Below are 17,884 nucleotides of genomic sequence, written 5' to 3'. Positions count from 1 at the left end.
AGTGAAAGCCGAAGAACGGACGCGCGGAGGGACCGCGACCGCCGGATCGGGGGCTTGACTGGAGAGCTTCGGCGCCGAGAGAGGAGACCTTTGCCCCGCTCCGCCCACCCGCCCGCGTGTGTAGCTCCGCGTGTCTGCCTAGCGTCCGTCCGCGCTCGGGTACCGCGTGTGTGACCCCCGCCTCCGCGTGTTCCCCTCCGGTGTCTGTCCGGCCCCACGTGCGTGTCGCCCGCGTGCTCTCCGTTTCGGCCCGCTCCCACGTGGCTACCCGGCCGCCGCTCTCCCTTCATCGTCTCCGGCCCCCACGTGTCCTTGAACCGTGTGCCGGCCCCCTCCCTCTGCTCCTTCCCCACGTCCGCGGGCCGCTGCGCTCTCCCACGTGGCTTCTCCCCCGCGTGCCGCCGCGGCTGCTGCTCCCTAGCCGGCTTCTCCCCAGCCTCCGCTCCGGTTCCCTCCCCGCGGAGAAGGCGACATCTGCTACCGCCCGCCTGCGGGGCGTCCTCGGGCTGCGGTGTGCCGGGTCTCGCGTCCGAAACCCTCGCCGGGCTCGTCCCAGGAAAGGGCCTCATCCCAGGGTGGGGGTTCGGAATTGGGACCCCAGAGGCTGAGTGGTGGGCTTGAGCCCCATCTTGAGCTGGGGCCGCTCGGGGCCCCGTGCCATGCGGCCGTGATCCCCAGGACGTCGGCTCCGCAGCCTTCCCGGGCCGGCTCGCACTCCGTCCTGCCCCTCGGCTGTTGCTCCATTTTGGCCTCGGCCAAAATTGTGAGTCTTGTCTTTTTTTTCTCCTTGCCTTGGTTCCCTTAAGAGTTACTCCTGGCGGGGCTCGGGGTATTGGGGGGTGGGGAGATGAACACTGCGGCCAGCAGTTACCCCATGGCCTCCCTGTACGTGGGTGACTTGCACTCGGATGTCACCGAAGCCATGCTGTATGAGAAGTTCAGCCCCGCTGGACCTGTGCTGTCCATCCGGGTCTGCAGGGACATGATCACCAGGCGCTCCCTGGGCTATGCCTATGTCAACTTCCAGCAGCCAGCGGATGGTGAGTATGCCGTGCACACCCCACCTCCCCCTGGGCTGCGCGACCCGGAGCCGCCTGGCGGAGGGGTTCCTGAGGCGCCCCCAAGCCCGTATTTGTGTTTAAGAGCTCCCATTTATTTAATGCTTTTCATAATTTGCAAAGCATTTTTTAAAATACTTCTCCCCGTAGGGGACTGTAAGGGATAACTATCGAGTTACTGATAAAGCTAAAGAGGCTCAGATTAAGTGACTGACAGTGGCCGCACAGCCAGTTGGTGACAGAGCTGCCACTTAAATCACTGGCTTTCGATTCCCAGCTCCCATAGTAGAAACTATGCCAAGGTGCTTCCCCCAAAACAACTTAATGATTTAACACAATTCATTCACTAACAGGTAGGTGGCTTAAGTGATAACTTGAGTCTTGAGAGCTGGGTTTCTAATCCCAGCCCCAACACTCAGTAATTGTCTCCTTGAATAAATTTAAGCCCCAATTTTTTGATATGTAGAATGGAGATTACTGGTAGTGTGTATAGTTTGCATCCCAAAGCGGGGAAGGGGCGGGAGTAAGCCTTTAAAAATCTCGAGTGATCCTCACTGTAACCTTGCAGTAGTTCGCATGGTTTCCCATTTTACATTCTAGAGGATTTGCCATGTGAAAAAATAACACTTAGTTCTGAGACTCTCAGTGGGCCATGTATTACAAGGAAGTGAGGGCTGGAACAAGAGCAGACTATCTGCCACGCTTGAATAAAACTGAACTATCCCACACTGACCTAAAGCCCAAGAGCATTTAAAATATTAAGTAGTCTGTAGTTTTGAGCTGCTGATCATTAGCTAACCAAAGGAGGAAGGTGCAGCCATTTTGCTGATTAAAATTTCCATCTGCATCTTGGTTTACACCCTCCCCCTTGCAGGGCACACGTGTAACCAATTGAACACAATTAGCAACTTCTACAGTTGTCTTGGACACTGGAGCAGAAAAACTCTTATCCAGTGGAGGGAAGTAAACCATTTGTTAAGTGGTGATTGTCCAAATGTCGGGTTAAAAAAAAAAAGACAGTCCCCAGGTTAACATTTCAGAAAGAATCTGAGCCCCACAACATTGTTTTTTGTCTGCTCAAAGAGACTCTAGAAAGCAGCCATCCATGTTAGAGCATCTAGGGGGAGGGGAAAGTATGTTCTAGCTTTATTCTTCACTAACTTAACCTCCAAGCCAGTTTCCCAAACTAAATTCTGGGAATATTGTGTCCTACCTCGGCATCAAATGAGACATTTTTCTAGCCACATAGAATTTTATTTAACTGTTAGTTCTGACCTAGTTCTTAACATTGTAAAAGTTGTATTAACAATAATACAAAACCAAAATTATTTAAGCAACTGCTTTAAAACTTCGGGTGAGAAATCCAAATTCATATTGGTTCCCTTGGCAACAAGAAATTGCTCTTCCAAGTTTTCAGTTACTGATATATGTCCCTAGTTAGCAAATTGGGAGCTGGAGGACCAAAGAATGTTACTTATTCAAGGTCAGAGTAAGATTGTAGAAATAGAACCCAGGCTTTTGCCTTCTCCTTTAGTTTCTAATCAGTAGTGAGAATGTAGCCTTTTTTCTGAACACAGTGTGATTTTGAACTGTACCAGTACAAACACAAAAGATCAGGGGGAAGTGGAGCTAAGAGGCTAAACATGGCCTTTTTAAGGGAAATAATGCTCTCTTTGGTGCATGTGTTAGTTGCAGACTGCCTGTCACCTTTGAACAAAAGTACTGTTCAGTTGCAGATAACATAAGCTATTGGTTTGTGTTTTTGCCAAGGCATACTTGTGCAGGTCCTCTCCCTGCTATAAATAAATGCTGCCCACTTTGACTGAGTTGTCTTTAGAAGTGCCTTCTTGAAATTAGATTTTTCAAAGTTATTGGTTTATATTACTGAAATGAAATCCCTTGGATGCCAGTTATGATAGTTGGTCACATTATACTTGGGATTTTATTAGTAAATACAAATATGTGAGCTTCAGTACTGTATTTCTGTCCAGATTTCTTGTTGTTGTTCCTAGCCATAAATGGAACCTGTAGGGGTTAGCACCCATTGAGTAGAGAATGTAATGTTCCTTAGCAGGTGTCAGTAATTTTGCAGGGAAGGATATGTTTTATGTAATTTGGAACCCTTTTTTTACATTCAAAGCTGATGAACTGATAAATATGAGTTTTTAAGCAAAATGAACATTTTCCTCTTGTTTAATGTGCATTTGGAAATTGTACAATCCTAAATTTGGTAGCATTTTTAGGCTATGGCATGGAAATGAATGGTGGATTCAGCAGTTTTGGAGCCATGACACTAATTTTAAATTTGGAAGTGCACCCACTAATTCTTTGTGCTATTTGTTACTTGCTGCATTTTTCTGGTGAAACTGAAACAATCAAAGTAAGATAATTTTGGTTTTTGATCCCTTTAGTGTCTCATTGGAAGTGGCTCTTAGCTGGTAATTTTCAAACTATATAAGATACACTTGATATTCTGAAGTACTGATTGAATGGGGACAATGTGAGTCTAACTTGAACTAGTACTGAAGAGGGAACTATGGGCTGTCAGACCAATCAAAGTAAGCCACCCCTTTACCCAGGAAAACCCTTATTAGTCAGAATGCTGTCTTGTTAATGTTGATACAAGCTGATGTTGATGCTGCCTTTGACAATGCCCTGGACAAGACTTGTCTCCTTCTGAGAGACTTGAAGTGACTGCCCCCCAGTCACTAGCTAGTCAAGTGTGTTTTTTCCAGTGCCTTCAACAGCCTTCTTCTCCCTTTTAAAACCAAAGCAACTTTAAGGTATTTTTTCTAAAATGTGCAGAGTGAAGATAATGGAATTTTTCTCCATTTGGCTCAGATAAGGACATTTAGGTTGAGTTTGTAACCAGCTCAGCATCAGTTCTAGATTGTGCTTGAATAATCTCCACTTTTAAGTGGGGGGAACCCAAATTGGATTTTGTTGCCCCGGTCTTTTCAGAGGTACTTGAGAGTTCCCTACCGCTTTCAGTATGAGACTTGTGATTTCATTGATACTCAGGAGCTGCCAAAACCAATGCAAATCAGTAGTCTGCAACTTTTTTTTTTCAATTATAGCTTTTTATTTACAAGATATATGCACGTGTAGTTTTTCAGCATTGACCCTTGCAAAACCTTTTCCAACTTTTCCCCTCCTTCCCCCCACCTCCTCCCCTAGATGGCAGGTAGACACATACATGTTAAATATGTTAAAGTATATGTTAAATACAATATGTGTATACATGTCCATACAGTTATTTTAGTCTGCAATTTTTAAAAGACTTATTAGCTACCTGGTATTAGCTCCTAGAATAAGGAGTGAAGCAACCTACTATGAGTGCATTGGTGGGATGCTCCACATCGCTGCTGTCTGTCCCTAGATTATATCTACATCGTTAATGCACCCCATGCTTGGTATCATCTTTAAAGTTAGAGGCTATGTGACCCTCAATTTTCCGAGAAAGAAAAATAAGGAGCATTGGGAAGTGGGAGGAACTTAAGGTGATTGGTCAATTCTTTATGTATTATTTCACTTGATCCTTAGGACAAGCTATGAATTAGGCTCAATTCTATAGATGAGAACTGAGGTATAAGGCACATAGGTACAGAGCTAGTGAGGTAGAATTTGTATTCCTAACAAGTATGTTCTCAGGGGGAACGAATATAAACTTGAAAGAAAGGATTTGAGGGGATTCTGAAGTTCTTTAACATGGAAGTAAAAGGAATTTCAAGGGTATCTTGACTGATCTAATTTATAAAAGGGGGAGACAAGAGAATTCCTTCAATTTTTAGTCCTTAGTTGATAATTTAGATGATTTTAGTTTATCTTGTCTAATATGAAAAGTAAGCCATCCAATGAGATTTCTGAAGTATCTTTGTGATAAAATGAGTCTATAACCTATCAAGGACATCTTGAATAGAAATATTTTATGTCCTGGACCACCTTGGCAGTCTGAAGCCTAGGGACCCCCTAGGTAAGGAGTGAGGGCTGTTTTGGCATTCCTGAACACTAACTTAATGGCCATGTGTCTAGCTTCTTGATTGTCCTCTCTTTATTTCTAGCTGAACGTGCCCTGGATACCATGAACTTTGATGTAATTAAAGGCAAACCCATCCGTATCATGTGGTCTCAGCGAGATCCCTCTTTGAGGAAATCAGGTGTTGGGAATGTTTTCATTAAAAATCTGGATAAATCCATAGACAACAAGGCACTTTATGACACCTTTTCAGCATTTGGCAACATATTGTCCTGCAAGGTAAATAATGGTTCCAAGGCAAAATTGATGTTTAATTTTCATTATAAAACAGGGATGGTGTGGCAGATTATTGAAATGAAAAGGCCACAGGTAAATGTACATTTCAAGGCTAAAAAAACACTTCTTAAATGTCCCAAGTACTTCTTTGAGGAAAAGCTTCCTAATAAAAAGAGGCCTGCACCTAGGCAGGTTTTGGCAGATAGATGATCCAAGGAGAGATGGGTTAGTACTAGATGTATAGAAGGGACATTTTTTATGGAAACTCTGAAAACCTAAGGAGAGATGCTGACTCCCCTGGGACACAAAAAGAATGAGGAAGCATTGGCATTTTTGCATGGACTTGGATCCTGCAGGCCTTTACCTCAAATGTCCAGTTAAAAGGAACATATGTTCCTGGATTCTCAGGATCATGGCCTTGGAGTCCTTCAATCTTTCTCCATATCAGCTTTGAGGCCTTTCCTTTGGATGTCTGGTCCCTTCACTGCAGCTACCACCCTACCTGGGCTCCTCAAAATCCCCTATAGAGTTGGTGTTCAGTGTTCAGCTTCTTCCTTACAAACGGTCTTTCACTTAGGGTTCCTCAGATAATCAGGGGAGATTAGTGGGATAGTCTGATCTTGGACCAAGTCCTTCAAATGCTGCCTGACTCAGGAATAATATTCAAGCTCCTCACCAACAGTTAAAACCATTTACAATGCAGCATGTGTCTACATGAATAGCCTCATCTTAGCTAACATTTCTTCTTAAGTTGTGACCTTAAAAGACCACAGGTGCCTTTTTATTAAGGACTTAATATTAATTGGGTTAAGGCAGTAACTTAGTTGACCCCTGTGTTTTTTAGGTGGTGTGTGATGAGAATGGTTCTAAAGGCTACGCATTTGTGCACTTTGAGACCCAGGATGCTGCAGATAGAGCCATCGAGAAGATGAACGGCATGCTTCTCAACGACCGAAAAGTGTGAGTGTCACAGCCAGAAGCAACAACCATCGCATGAACCGTGGTGCATCTCAGTATTAACAGGGACACACAAGGCTACTGTTGCTCTCGGCCCAAGCCGTGGCCTCCTACCTCTCCACTACAGGGCTGGTGAGTCTCCCTGCCCAAGGCGGGCTCCCTGCCCAAGCCTTAGCCTGCTACCTCTCCCTTACAGGGATCAGTGGGCCTCTCCTCTCCTGAAAATGAGAGGATGGCTAGTTGAGGGCCCTGAGCTCACTCTGAATCAGGTTTTTGTCTAGACCATTGGGGTCACTTTTAAATACACACTAGTGTGTATTTAAAACAGATTCTTGGTTTTATTGAAAATAAACTCCTTTTTCTGTAAGCTCAGGCTGCTTTCATATCATGGCTCTCGGCCTTTTTATTGTAAGAAGTTTTGGCCTAGTTGCAATGAATCCTTTTTAACGGAAACATCAAAATCAATTGTGTTCACCAGTCCCTGTATTTAGGAGTTGGTCTTCTAAGCAAAGACCTCATTTTGGAATGGTCATAAGGGTGGAGACATTCTGGTTTAAAAAAAAAAAAAGGAGAGGAGTTGGGGATGGAGGAGAGGGTGACACTTCACTCGTGTTTATATGAAGTGCAAGGGGAAAGGTCCATGCCGGGGCTGGAACAAATAGAACATCCGTGTCATCTCTGCACACATCTGGTTGGGTAAGGGGTAGAGAAAAGAAATGGACTGAGAAATGGCAGCTATCTGAGAAGCAAAGCATTCACTCTCCCACCCCCCAAATGGTGGTTTCTCACACATTTAAGAGGTTGAAAAGTGAATTTTTTTAAAGCATCATGGTTAACGATGTTGGCTTATGGCATTGTGGTATAGTAAAATGAGCTAGAAAACTTGCTTTGTCATTAATCACATTGGTACCATCAGACAAGTCATCTTTCTTTTTGTGGACCTCAGTTTATGATTCATCTGTGATGAGAATGTTGTCCTTTCTGTGATTAGGCGCTGTCTGGTGAGATTGGGTGTACTGATGGGTGTGGCAAGTGTGGGAGAAGGGAAAGTTGTGGACATGGATAGTTGATGCTGGCCCACGGAACCGAAAGTTTGAGGTTCAGGGACAGATATGTTAAGTTGTGATCTGTTGGTGACTTTTCGGAACTGACTTGTTATAAATGCTGAGGCTTGCCTCTGTTGTTGGGCAACTCGTCTGCCAGTGCAGACTGACTAATACCTGGCAATAGCCCACTGAATTGCATTTTTGCCACTTGCAGAATAATTTCCTTTTTCATTTTCCAGGTTTGTTGGTAGATTCAAGTCAAGGAAAGAACGGGAAGCAGAATTGGGTGCCAAAGCTAAGGAATTCACTAATGTATATATCAAAAACTTTGGCGATGACATGGATGATGAAAGACTGAAGGAACTTTTCAGCAAATATGGTGAGTGTGGAATTGGCCTGTGTGTACTCTGGTTCCATCCAGAGCTTGTCTGTACTGAGAAAGCTTGACAGCAGGGACCATTAGAAAAAGGCCAACCACATATTTTCCACTTTTTTTTTTTTTTTTGTAAGCAAACTTCTTATAACCATAATAAAAAAGCAGATCAAATGTGAACTCATGAATGCTCCATTTTAAAAAGTCACACTAGAACAAAAGCTTTGTCTCATTTCCCAAGTTGTTCATTGATTTTGGCTATTGCTTTTAGTGTGTAGTTGTAATCTTTATTCTGATAAGTTTAGATTTATTCTGACTAGTCCTGCTCATCTGGCCCTTCATAGAACTCTTTCTTTGTATTCTCTCTTTCCTATGTTCCCATAAACATATTTATGTGCTTTATGCTAAATTATGCTAAATCATGGAATGTTGACAATGCTACATCCTTTTTTCTTCATGGTTTCTAAAGTACCAGCTAGGGAATTGCTAGGTCCAGAGGTGTATTTGTATTTCGTATCAACTCTGTAGTCCCACAAAAATTCTTTTAGCCTTGCTAAAGGCTAAATTATTGTCTTTTTCGCTTTTTTAAAACAAATGCCATCGTTAAAGATGTGGGCTGTTAAATGTTAATTTACCTACCATTAGAAAATCCCAGTTTTTTCATGTGATTCTTTAAAAAAAAATTCTGCCTTCAAAACTTTTTGTTCAAAGAAGCATTTCTTCATGAATGCTTGATAATGAATTGTTGGTTTCACTGACTGTTTTGCTAATGATTCTTTCCTTAACATAGGTAAAACTCTGAGTGTAAAGGTGATGACTGACTCTAGTGGAAAATCCAAAGGTTTTGGTTTTGTGAGTTTTGAGAAACATGAGGATGCTAATAAGGTGAGATCATATGCCAGGGGCCTCTTAGGGACTAGAAATGGCAGAGCATTATACAAGGACTTTTAAAGAAATGTTTTAGTCTGTTAAAAAGTAACTGTCTTTGTCCTTGTGGAGCTCACCAGCATTTAGGAGTGACACTGAAACACAGACAGTGAAGGTTAGTTAGTGAGTGCATTCTAATAAGTGCATTAGAAAGATGCCAAAACAAAGAACCATTTAAGGCCCAGAGGGAGGACCACCAACAACAAACAAAGGCACGTGTTGGGTTATTGTCATTAAGGCTCTTATCATGTTGACTCCATGAATATTTGAAGGCCCTTTTTGTAGCATCTAGTTCTCAGATTATGGGGGTTGTACACCCAAAGCAGTGATCATAGAACAGATAAATAGTTGAATATGTTTTAGGATAACTTAATGCAGAACTTTTTCCTATCCAGGCAGTTGAAGAAATGAATGGAAAAGACATCAATGGGAAAATGGTGTTTGTAGGCCGGGCACAGAAAAAAGTTGAGCGCCAGGCTGAATTAAAACGGAAATTTGAGCAGCTAAAGCAGGAGAGAATTAGCCGCTACCAGGTGAGATGGATACTGGATGAATGGGAAATGTTTAAAAGAAGGGAAGTTTTGGGAAAGAGGCTTTTCTGTGGAGGTAGTGTTTTAGATAAGACTTGGGAGGGAATTTAAGGAATTCAGTAATCAGAGCCAGGGAGGGAAGAAGCTTCTGAGCATGAGGGATAGCTAGAGAAGTCAGTGTATAGATACTTGATTCAGTTTAACTCCATCAGGATATATTTTTGCATCTTTGAATTCTTTATTTCTGATGGTTAAATAATAGGCTGTGTTCAAAGTATACAATATATAAAGCTGTTCTACAATTGTTGGGCAAATAATTTGTTTTTGCCATTATGAATAGAACTATTGTATTTTTGTCCCTCTGAACATGTTTGAGACCTCTCCTTTCCCTTCCTGTGCTTGAAGCTTCTTGACCAAGAAAGAGTTGCCTTTTGAAGGAATGGTTAGGACTTTTTTCTATATATGGCACTAAGAACATGGAGGTTTTTTGTTTGTTTTTAATATAAAAGATTAACTTGAATCTGCTTATAAATCTAACAATAATGGAAGTAATAGTTTTAACTTTTGATAGTATGTATTATGGTACAACTTGCAGTCCATACTTTTTCCTTTAGGGGGTGAATCTCTATATTAAGAACCTGGATGACACCATTGATGATGAAAAATTAAGGAAAGAATTTTCACCTTTTGGATCAATTACCAGTGCCAAGGTAGGATTTTTGTTGCAGTTTTACATCAAGGAGGCTAAATAGTTGTCTTTGTGGAAGTGAGGAACCTCAGAAAAGCCATCCCATCTAGCGCAATCCAAAAGAGTTGAATCTTGCCCAGGGTATTCCTTCATGGAAAAGTCTTCTGAAAGGCAGCTTTCAAGTAATTACTTTGGATACTCAGCATTAACCTCAACTGCTTGACCTCTGCAAATAGAAGTAGGACCATCAGGTAGAAAAGTTGACACAAAGTCAGGTTCAGGCATCATTACAGATTAAACAAGGGAAGTTTGGGTTACTGCCTAGCAGAAACTGCAGATCTGTACTTCAGCCCTAGGTGGACAGGATGTTTCAAATGCATCTTCCAACTCTTAGAAGCTACTTCCCTGCGTTGTTTTTCAAATGGCTCTTTAACAAGGAAGAATTTTAGAATACAGCAAAACCTTTGTAAACAGAGATGCTTTTGATAGGATTTTTGGGAATGGACTGGTATCTTTGGCTTTGTAAACCCTGCAGATCATGTATGTTCTAGAAAAAGACCCTAATGCTTAACTACTTCTATTGGATCTCTTTGGAAGAATGATTTAGAAGAATCATGTGAAAGGGAGTCGTTTCATCCCTCCTACCTGGGACCTCCTCAGGTAGAGGTATTAGGAAGAAAGGTTCTGCCACGCTTTCCCCATTCCAGCCAATCCTTATTCCTCAACTTTTTCTTTTTTTTTTTTTTGGGGGGGGGGGGGCGCGCATAGCATAACTCAGTAGGAAATTGGTCTCATGGCTTGAGGATATGCCCTGGCCCAATTACCTTTCAGGGACACTTGTAAGAAGAGGGGAGTGATTCTGCCCTACCCTCACCCCATTCCCTCCTTCCCTGCTGGCTATAACTCAGAAGCCTCAGTGGTCTGGCATGAAAAGTTGCACCTGCATCTTTCCCATTCTTGGCTGCTTTGTGCCTGTCTGGGGACAGGTGGTGCTACAGTACAAGCAGAGGAAATCCAGACAGGTTACCTTGTTTCTTTGGGGCTTGTCTCTACAACTCTGCCACACTCCAGGACAAGTGCCAGCAGGCCTCAGTGTCATTTGGGCATGAGGGAGAGGCAGTGGGGGAAAGGGAAATGCCCTCCCTTCACCCTGGCTCCTAGTTAGCTGTGTAGGTATAATTTTGAATTGTACTAACTTGTGTTAAAAGCAGAAATTGCTTCTGGTTCTCAAATACACTGTAAAAATCCTTGGATTTGGAGAGGGTAGCTCTGGGTTCAAATTTGAGCTTATTGTTTGGAAAGTCTCAAGTGAAAGGTGTTCATGTGTGGCATATACAGAGTTCAGGAAATCCAGTCAGGGTTAGAAGCATTTTATTATAGAACTGAGCAACCAGTAGTGTGTTGATTTAAAATTACTTTGGGAAGGGTCCTTGGGATTCACCAGACTGCAGGGGATTTGCAGAGGCTGTTCTGTCTGTTCTCTTATTTCTTACCCTTTTCCTGGTTCTACTAGACCTGGACACCAGGGATGAGAACCTTAAATTCATATGCCACATTCTGTAGAGAATTTCAGTCCTTGACTCCCTTGCTGTGGCAAGTGTTTGTGCTGTTTATTTGGGTGTGAGAACTGCCCTTGATGTCAAGTTGGTCCCGAGAGGTGAAAGTCACCGCTTCTAGTGTTGGCTTTGGACCTCCAAACTCTGGAGCTTTCTCTTCTGTCCACACATCTCTATCCCTCTTCCACTTATCACAATAGCGAATTATGTCCAGCCCAGGGTGAACATAAGGAAAATGGGCGATCTTACAAAGCTTGTTCTGTAAGGAGATGGTGGCAGAAAGGATTTGTACTTGGAAGTCTCTTGGTTTCGACCTAGCAGGTCTAGAAAAAAGGCTTCATATCCCCAGAGTGGCTTCTGGAGTTCTTTAGAGATAAACTCTCCCCTCATTGCAGGTGATGTTGGAGGATGGGCGAAGCAAAGGCTTTGGCTTTGTCTGCTTCTCTTCTCCCGATGAGGCAACCAAGGCCGTGACGGAGATGAATGGGCGCATCGTGGGCTCCAAGCCCCTATACGTTGCTTTGGCACAGAGGAAAGAGGAGAGAAAAGCTCACCTGACCAATCAATACATGCAGCGCATCGCAGGAATGAGAGCCCTTCCTGCCAACACGATCATTAACCAGTTCCAGCCCACTCCTGGAGGATACTTCATGCCCGCCGTGCCCCAGGTATTTGTAGGACTTATTTCTAGGAAGCTCTCCTCCTTAAAGCATCTGGGGCTTTAGAAAGAGCATGGCTAAAAGGAAGAGACCTACCACCTAAGATCCAGAGACGTCCAGTTGGTCAGTGGGTAGACTGAGAAGCCTGAGCCTTAGCAAGGCCCTATCAGGCTGCACCAAGGCCATTGACCAGATTGATCATACAACTCCTTTGGATAAAAGGAAGTAGAGAAAATCCCCATAGATGAAATTCCCAGGTTCTTGAGATACAGATTTGTGCATTCAACATAGATGTATGGTAATATAATTCTACAGGCTATAATAATGCACAGTAAATGTTTGACCTGTGAGATAGGACAGAAGGGCATGTCCAGTTGTGCAGACCTGGTATAGGATTCCCAGAAAGCATAGCCACACTTTTGCTGAGGTAAAAGAATTGTAGGAGTTAAATGTAGCTTTTGAAAAAGGATGAGGCTAAAAAGAGGTGTATGACGTAGTGATGACTTTTGAACAAATGTAATGGGTAAAAGGTTATTATTATTTATTATTTTTTAAATCAGGCTCAAAATAGACCTCCTTATTATGCTCCCAATCAAATAGCCCAGATGAGACCTAATCCACGGTGGCAACAAGGTGGGAGACCTCAAGGTAAGCTGAGATATGAGCTGCATTCTGATGCTTGGTGGTCTACTTGGAGCCTGCACGGGGCTTTTCAGACACAGTGGGAGAGAGGGTCTTCCTTTAACACATGGTCCCTTTTCCAAATTGAGATTTCTTGTGAAACTTGTTTTTGGCCTGGGTTTGTTGATTGGCAAATAGTAACTTAAATCCAAAGATTGAAGTGCATATAATCAGAAAATTGCCAGTAAATGAATACATTATTGCAACTGCAAATTTCTGTTCACACGGTCATACATGTGTCGTGCAGGTATGTTAAATAAAAGCATGCTTCTAGGATTATAATCAAACTTTTAAAATACAGGATTTAAAATTACATCTAAAGAAAGTGAAGAGACAAACTGCACATTTAACTCTAGTTTTGCTTATATCAAAGATGGCAGATGCAGGATTCAAATAATGAGCAGGAAATCGAACCTTGTCAAAGATATTACCATCTGGGATTGGGGAAGAGAGCTGAAGGATTTTAAGACTATTCCCATAATTCCTTTTGCCTTATTTTCTCCCAGTACCCACATAGGCTCAGTTAATTGTTTGGAAGTTTTCTTAATGCTTGATGATGCTTTTCTCTCTGTTAGGCTTCCAGGGAGTGCCAAATGCCATTCGCCAGTCTGGGCCACGCCCAACTCTTCGCCACCTCACTCCAGCCAGTAATACCCAGGCTTCTCGAGGTCTCCCAACTACTCCTCAGCGAGTAGGTAAGTAAATGTAAGCCATAAAGTTGAAGAGGAGTGCTGGATTTAGGCATAGATTCATAGAGGGCTTCAATGGCTCTACCCTCATTTTGCATAGAATAGGGAAAGTCAAAGTCCAGTGCTGATATCCAAATTCTGGCTCACATACCACTTAGGTCCTGTCTGAGAGGACTTGATTTCTTCTATATTTAAATTATTTTTGATTACACATTTCCCCATTACAAGTACAGATTTTTTTCCTGTGTTCTAGGGGGCAGCTAAGCAGCACAATGAATAGAGCCCGGAATTCAGGAGGACCTGAGTTCAAATCTGATCTTAGACACTTAATACTTTCTGTGTGACCCTGGAAAAGTCACCTAACCCCAATTGTCTCCAAATTCTATCCTTTTCCCTCCTACCTCTTTGAGAAGCTGATTTCATTTATACATTTGAGGTAATACAGAGCATTTCCACGTTAGCCATGTTGCAGAAGAAAACAAGAAAAATTGGAGAAAGTAATCTTCATTCTGTCCTTAAGAGTTTATGTACTCTTTAGAGATAGAGAACATTTTTCATTGTGGATTCATAGGAATTGTCTTTCCTGGCTGATCATTATATTGTTTTGCTGTCACTTGTAAATGAGTAGATGTCAGGTCTTTGAGCTTATGAGTTTATTTGTCCAGTACCTTGTCAAGGGCATTTTTTGGTATTTGTTGTCTCTTTGATCTTTTGGATTCATTATAGTGGGAAAGACATAAAAACTGAAGTCAACAATCTGATCTTGTTTCTTTTCTCTTTCCTCCTACTTCCTCCCTCAACCCCCAATCCCTTACGGATGGTGGAAAAAGAAAATGCATCCTTGGGGCTTTTATAAACTGGCAGGCATCAAGACCTATTTCAGCTAGCTGCCCAAACCCCTGTTTTAGTAGTGTTCAGTATTGAGCTGGGCTTTTTCTGAATTGGAGCCAAGTATTTATATAAGGCTAACTTTTGAGAGCCAAAGTAATTGTGTATGAATGGCTTTGAGTTTTCTTTTTGGTGCTGAAGGTAGTGGAGCTCCTTGAGTGTTTTCTGCATAGTAATCCTTACCTGTGTAGTTTAGAGTTTGAGTCAGTTATGAACCTGCTCTGTACAGTGTTGTTAGCTCAACTACTGTTTGTGTTGATATTGATGAAAAGTTTGAATTGTCTTGTGTGTATGTGCTTTCTTTTTAGGGGTGCCCACTGCTGTGCAGAATTTATCTCCTAGACCCTCTGTAGCTACCCCTGCACCTAGAGCTGTTCCTCCTTACAAATATGCTGCAAATGTCCGAAGCCCCCATCCAGCTATCCAACCTCTGCAGGTAATAGAGAAACCTGTACCTGGAGTCACTGTGTGAGGGGTGAGGGCAGCAGGGCATTTGGAAAGGGTGCGCACTCTGCTGGTGGCCTCATATGGAGCAGGAATGGAATCTTGGGGGGGGTGACTGCAGTTCGTACTCTGGCTTGTGCCTTTGGATCATTCCTTCTTTGCAGTATTCCAGGGGCTTTGTTGATCTTAACTCTTCTGCCCCACAGACACCTCAGCCAGCAGTCCACGTGCAAGGCCAGGAGCCCCTGACAGCTTCCATGCTGGCCGCTGCTCCTCCTCAGGAACAGAAGCAGATGCTAGGTGAGTGAGCCATTGCCTGAGGATCAGGTGGAGCTTCAGAAGATCATGTCATGTCCAGAATGGGCTTTTACATGAGTCAGACTGACTTAAGTGTTAACTCTCTCTTGTAGGAGAGCGTTTGTTCCCATTGATTCAAACCATGCACAATAATTTAGCGGGGAAGATTACAGGTATGCTGCTAGAGATTGATAATTCTGAACTGCTGCACATGCTGGAGTCTCCAGAATCCCTCCGATCAAAGGTAAGTGATTTAATGGAAGGACATTATTAAAATGTAGTAAAGGTAGCTTGTTTGCATGATGAAATCTAGTCTGGTATAATAGACACAAGTGTGAATTTTACTGCTCTGCTGCTACTCCCAAACAGTTTGGGTTCTGTTTTCTCATGGCAGTGGTTGGATGAAGATGGGGAATTTTTCAAACAGAATATATAGCTTGCTGGGGGGAGAAGTGGCTCAGTCCTCCAGCATTCAACTGACATTCTCATACTCAGACTTTGTATATTTTTACCCACACACCATTCTCATATCTTCCCTGTCTGGTCTTCATTGTCCAGCATATGTGTTGAAGTTTTGATTCCAGCTAGTTTTTTGTTCTTTCTTGAAAACACCTCCTTTGAATCTTCCTTCTTTGTTACTCCTCCCAACTGAAACCAGTACAAATAAAGACAAATTCTTTTCAATACTTCCAACCAACCTGATTTTTATAACTTCATTCTTTATAATTTGATTTCACCTTGATCTTTCAGTTTCATGTGCGTATTTGGGCAGGATATGCTTTCACCCTCCACCTACCCATGAGGAATGAATGAATCCTTCCTCTTTTCAAGTTTACTGCAAATGTTAGATCACTAGGAAATAATCTTCAAATTAAATTAATTTATTCCATGTTAAGTTCCTTGAGAAATAGCGCCACCCCCCTTTCCCCCAGTTTGTATCTTTGCAGAGTGTCTTGTGCATAAATAGATGCTTGTTAAGTACATGTTAAGTAAAATTAACTGAATCTAGCTTTGAGCTAGACCTTGAAGCAAGAACTGAGGCATGTGTCATGATTAATAGGGGCACTTGTGATTGTAGCTAAACATAAAGGGCCTTGGGAAGCAGCTGGTTTTTTTTTTTTCTTCAGTGCCTTGTACATAAGAACATTTAATTAATGGTGCTTGTTAAATGAATGAATAAATAATTGATAACCTGGTCCAGGTAGAGGAAGCCGTTGCAGTATTACAAGCTCATCATGCCAAGAAGGAAGCTGCTCAGAAGGTGGCTGTGGTTGCTGCTACCTCTTAGACCAGAAAAACTGGTAAATTCACTAACAGTTGTTTAAATCCTATAAGTTCCTAAACAAGGGAAACCCAAGCAGGCCTTTCCCTCTTCTGCTTCACATTCTTGAGTCTAGATATGTGTGGGTAATTGGAGGGGTTTGGGTTCTGTTGATGACTTTGCTTTTTGAGGCCAGAACCAAAACCGATTGATGCAAAGAGTTGGCTGCTGTATACTCAGCTTGCTTACTCTCCAAATATTGCAGTAGAAAGGCTCTGGGACTGAAAACTGGCTTGGGCTAGATCTTAGGATTTGTGTGTGATAATAAAGGATGAGGACTTGGGTAAATTTTGCCTTCTTTTTCAACCTCAGTTTCCACATTTGAAAGAAGTGGAATGTATTTTGGTGACTTATAAGTTGCACGTCTTAAAATCCTGTAATTTCTCCCCTTCCCTCCCCCCTTCATAAAGAAAACCCCTTAAGGGATTTATTAAAACCAAATGAACTTAATCCAGTTCCATTGCATAGCATTGGCTCTTCTGACTTCACTTTGCTAAACTTGCCATAAATTGAAATCAGACAGTGGCTCCCATTTGTAATATGGGGGTTCATAGGGAATGTTAGAAAAATTTTTTTTGAGAATAACGTAGAAATGTTTTGCATAACGGCATATAATTTACAATACATACACATAATATACAATAGTTATGTTTCTATAATGTAATATAAATCTGACTGAATTGTTCTGAGTAATCTTTTTTTTCCATTGTAGGATACTCTGAAGTTAAATAGCCCTTTCATTAGATGTTCATTCACTCAACATGTGGAGACCTCTTCACGGTACTACAGACTGAACGGTAGATGGCGGAAGAGGCTGCTGCCATTCTGGATGTTTTTTCTTTGGGAAAAATCAGTTTGAAAGGTCAATTCTTAAACCTAAGAAGTTTTTCAGTGGTCAAAATTTGCAGGTTTCTTGTGTGTGGCCTGGACCCTGTTAACCTTTAATTTAATTTTATTTAATTTTTCTCTTAAAGCTTTTCTGACAGTATTTTTGTTTTGGTTTTATCGGGAATTGGTTTTATTTGAAGTATCCAATTTACAGAGTCTGGAAAAGTTTCTCAATAAAGAAGTAAAAACTTCCTAAATTGCCTCTTTATATCTTCATCTCCCCATTCTCAAACTTCTGGAGTTATATTTTATTTGTCAAATTAAGTCCCAAGTTTTCACTGGAAGGAGTCTTGAGTTAAGTCAGAAAGGAATTGCACACATAGTTTGTCATTCCCTGTTGGTTTTGGTTTTCCAGTTTGCTATTTCCTAGGTAATGAGGAGGACTATTTGGAAATGTCATCAGATTGACATGTTAAACGATCATGTCACACTTGAACTGTCACATTAGAATCCACAGCTCCTCATAATGAATAGGAATGTTGAATGTTGGCCTCAGTTGTACAATGAGTAATTTGTTATGAAATCAAGCTGAGGCAGGACTTAAATGCTTTAATGGGAAACTTCAAAGTAAATTTCAGGGGCAAAAGGAAGTGCATTTTGATTGAGGAAGTGACATGGCTTTTGAATCAC

At 42.0% G+C, this 17,884-nt stretch overlaps 1 protein-coding gene and 1 non-coding gene across 2 annotated transcripts; both read left to right on the top strand.

Moving 5' to 3' along the window:
- Window positions 1-847: 847 nt before the first annotated feature.
- Window positions 848-17,451, top strand: PABPC4 (poly(A) binding protein cytoplasmic 4). The gene is made up of 15 exons (XM_051987758.1): window positions 848-1,040; window positions 5,120-5,313; window positions 6,155-6,270; window positions 7,553-7,692; window positions 8,477-8,571; window positions 9,009-9,146; window positions 9,758-9,853; window positions 11,783-12,055; window positions 12,607-12,694; window positions 13,303-13,422; window positions 14,613-14,740; window positions 14,955-15,048; window positions 15,159-15,289; window positions 16,247-16,346; window positions 17,079-17,451. Exons 1-14 carry the CDS (start codon window positions 848-850, stop codon window positions 16,331-16,333), a joined length of 1,893 nt encoding a protein of 630 aa, XP_051843718.1. The 3' UTR covers window positions 16,334-16,346; window positions 17,079-17,451.
- LOC127558518 (small nucleolar RNA SNORA55) lies at window positions 10,768-10,899 on the top strand. Its single transcript, XR_007952896.1, has one exon. It is a non-coding gene; the product is annotated as a small nucleolar RNA SNORA55 (small nucleolar RNA).
- Window positions 17,452-17,884: the final 433 nt, after the last annotated feature.

This window comes from Antechinus flavipes, chromosome 3 (assembly GCF_016432865.1).
Source record: "Antechinus flavipes isolate AdamAnt ecotype Samford, QLD, Australia chromosome 3, AdamAnt_v2, whole genome shotgun sequence".
Taxonomy (NCBI): Eukaryota; Metazoa; Chordata; class Mammalia; order Dasyuromorphia; family Dasyuridae; genus Antechinus; species Antechinus flavipes.
This window is presented reverse-complemented; position numbering and strand designations above follow the sequence as displayed.

What these genes read in the sequence shown, in the direction of transcription:
- PABPC4 (XM_051987758.1), top strand. Translation starts at nt 848, where the DNA reads ATGAACACTGCGGCCAGCAGTTACCCCATGGCCTCCCTGTACGTGGGT. An exon ending in GCAACATATTGTCCTGCAAG is followed by an intron (nt 5,314 to 6,154) that starts GTAAATAATGGT and finishes TGTGTTTTTTAG; the next exon opens with GTGGTGTGTGATGAGAATGG. An exon ending in GATCAATTACCAGTGCCAAG is followed by an intron (nt 9,854 to 11,782) that starts GTAGGATTTTTG and finishes CCCTCATTGCAG; the next exon opens with GTGATGTTGGAGGATGGGCG.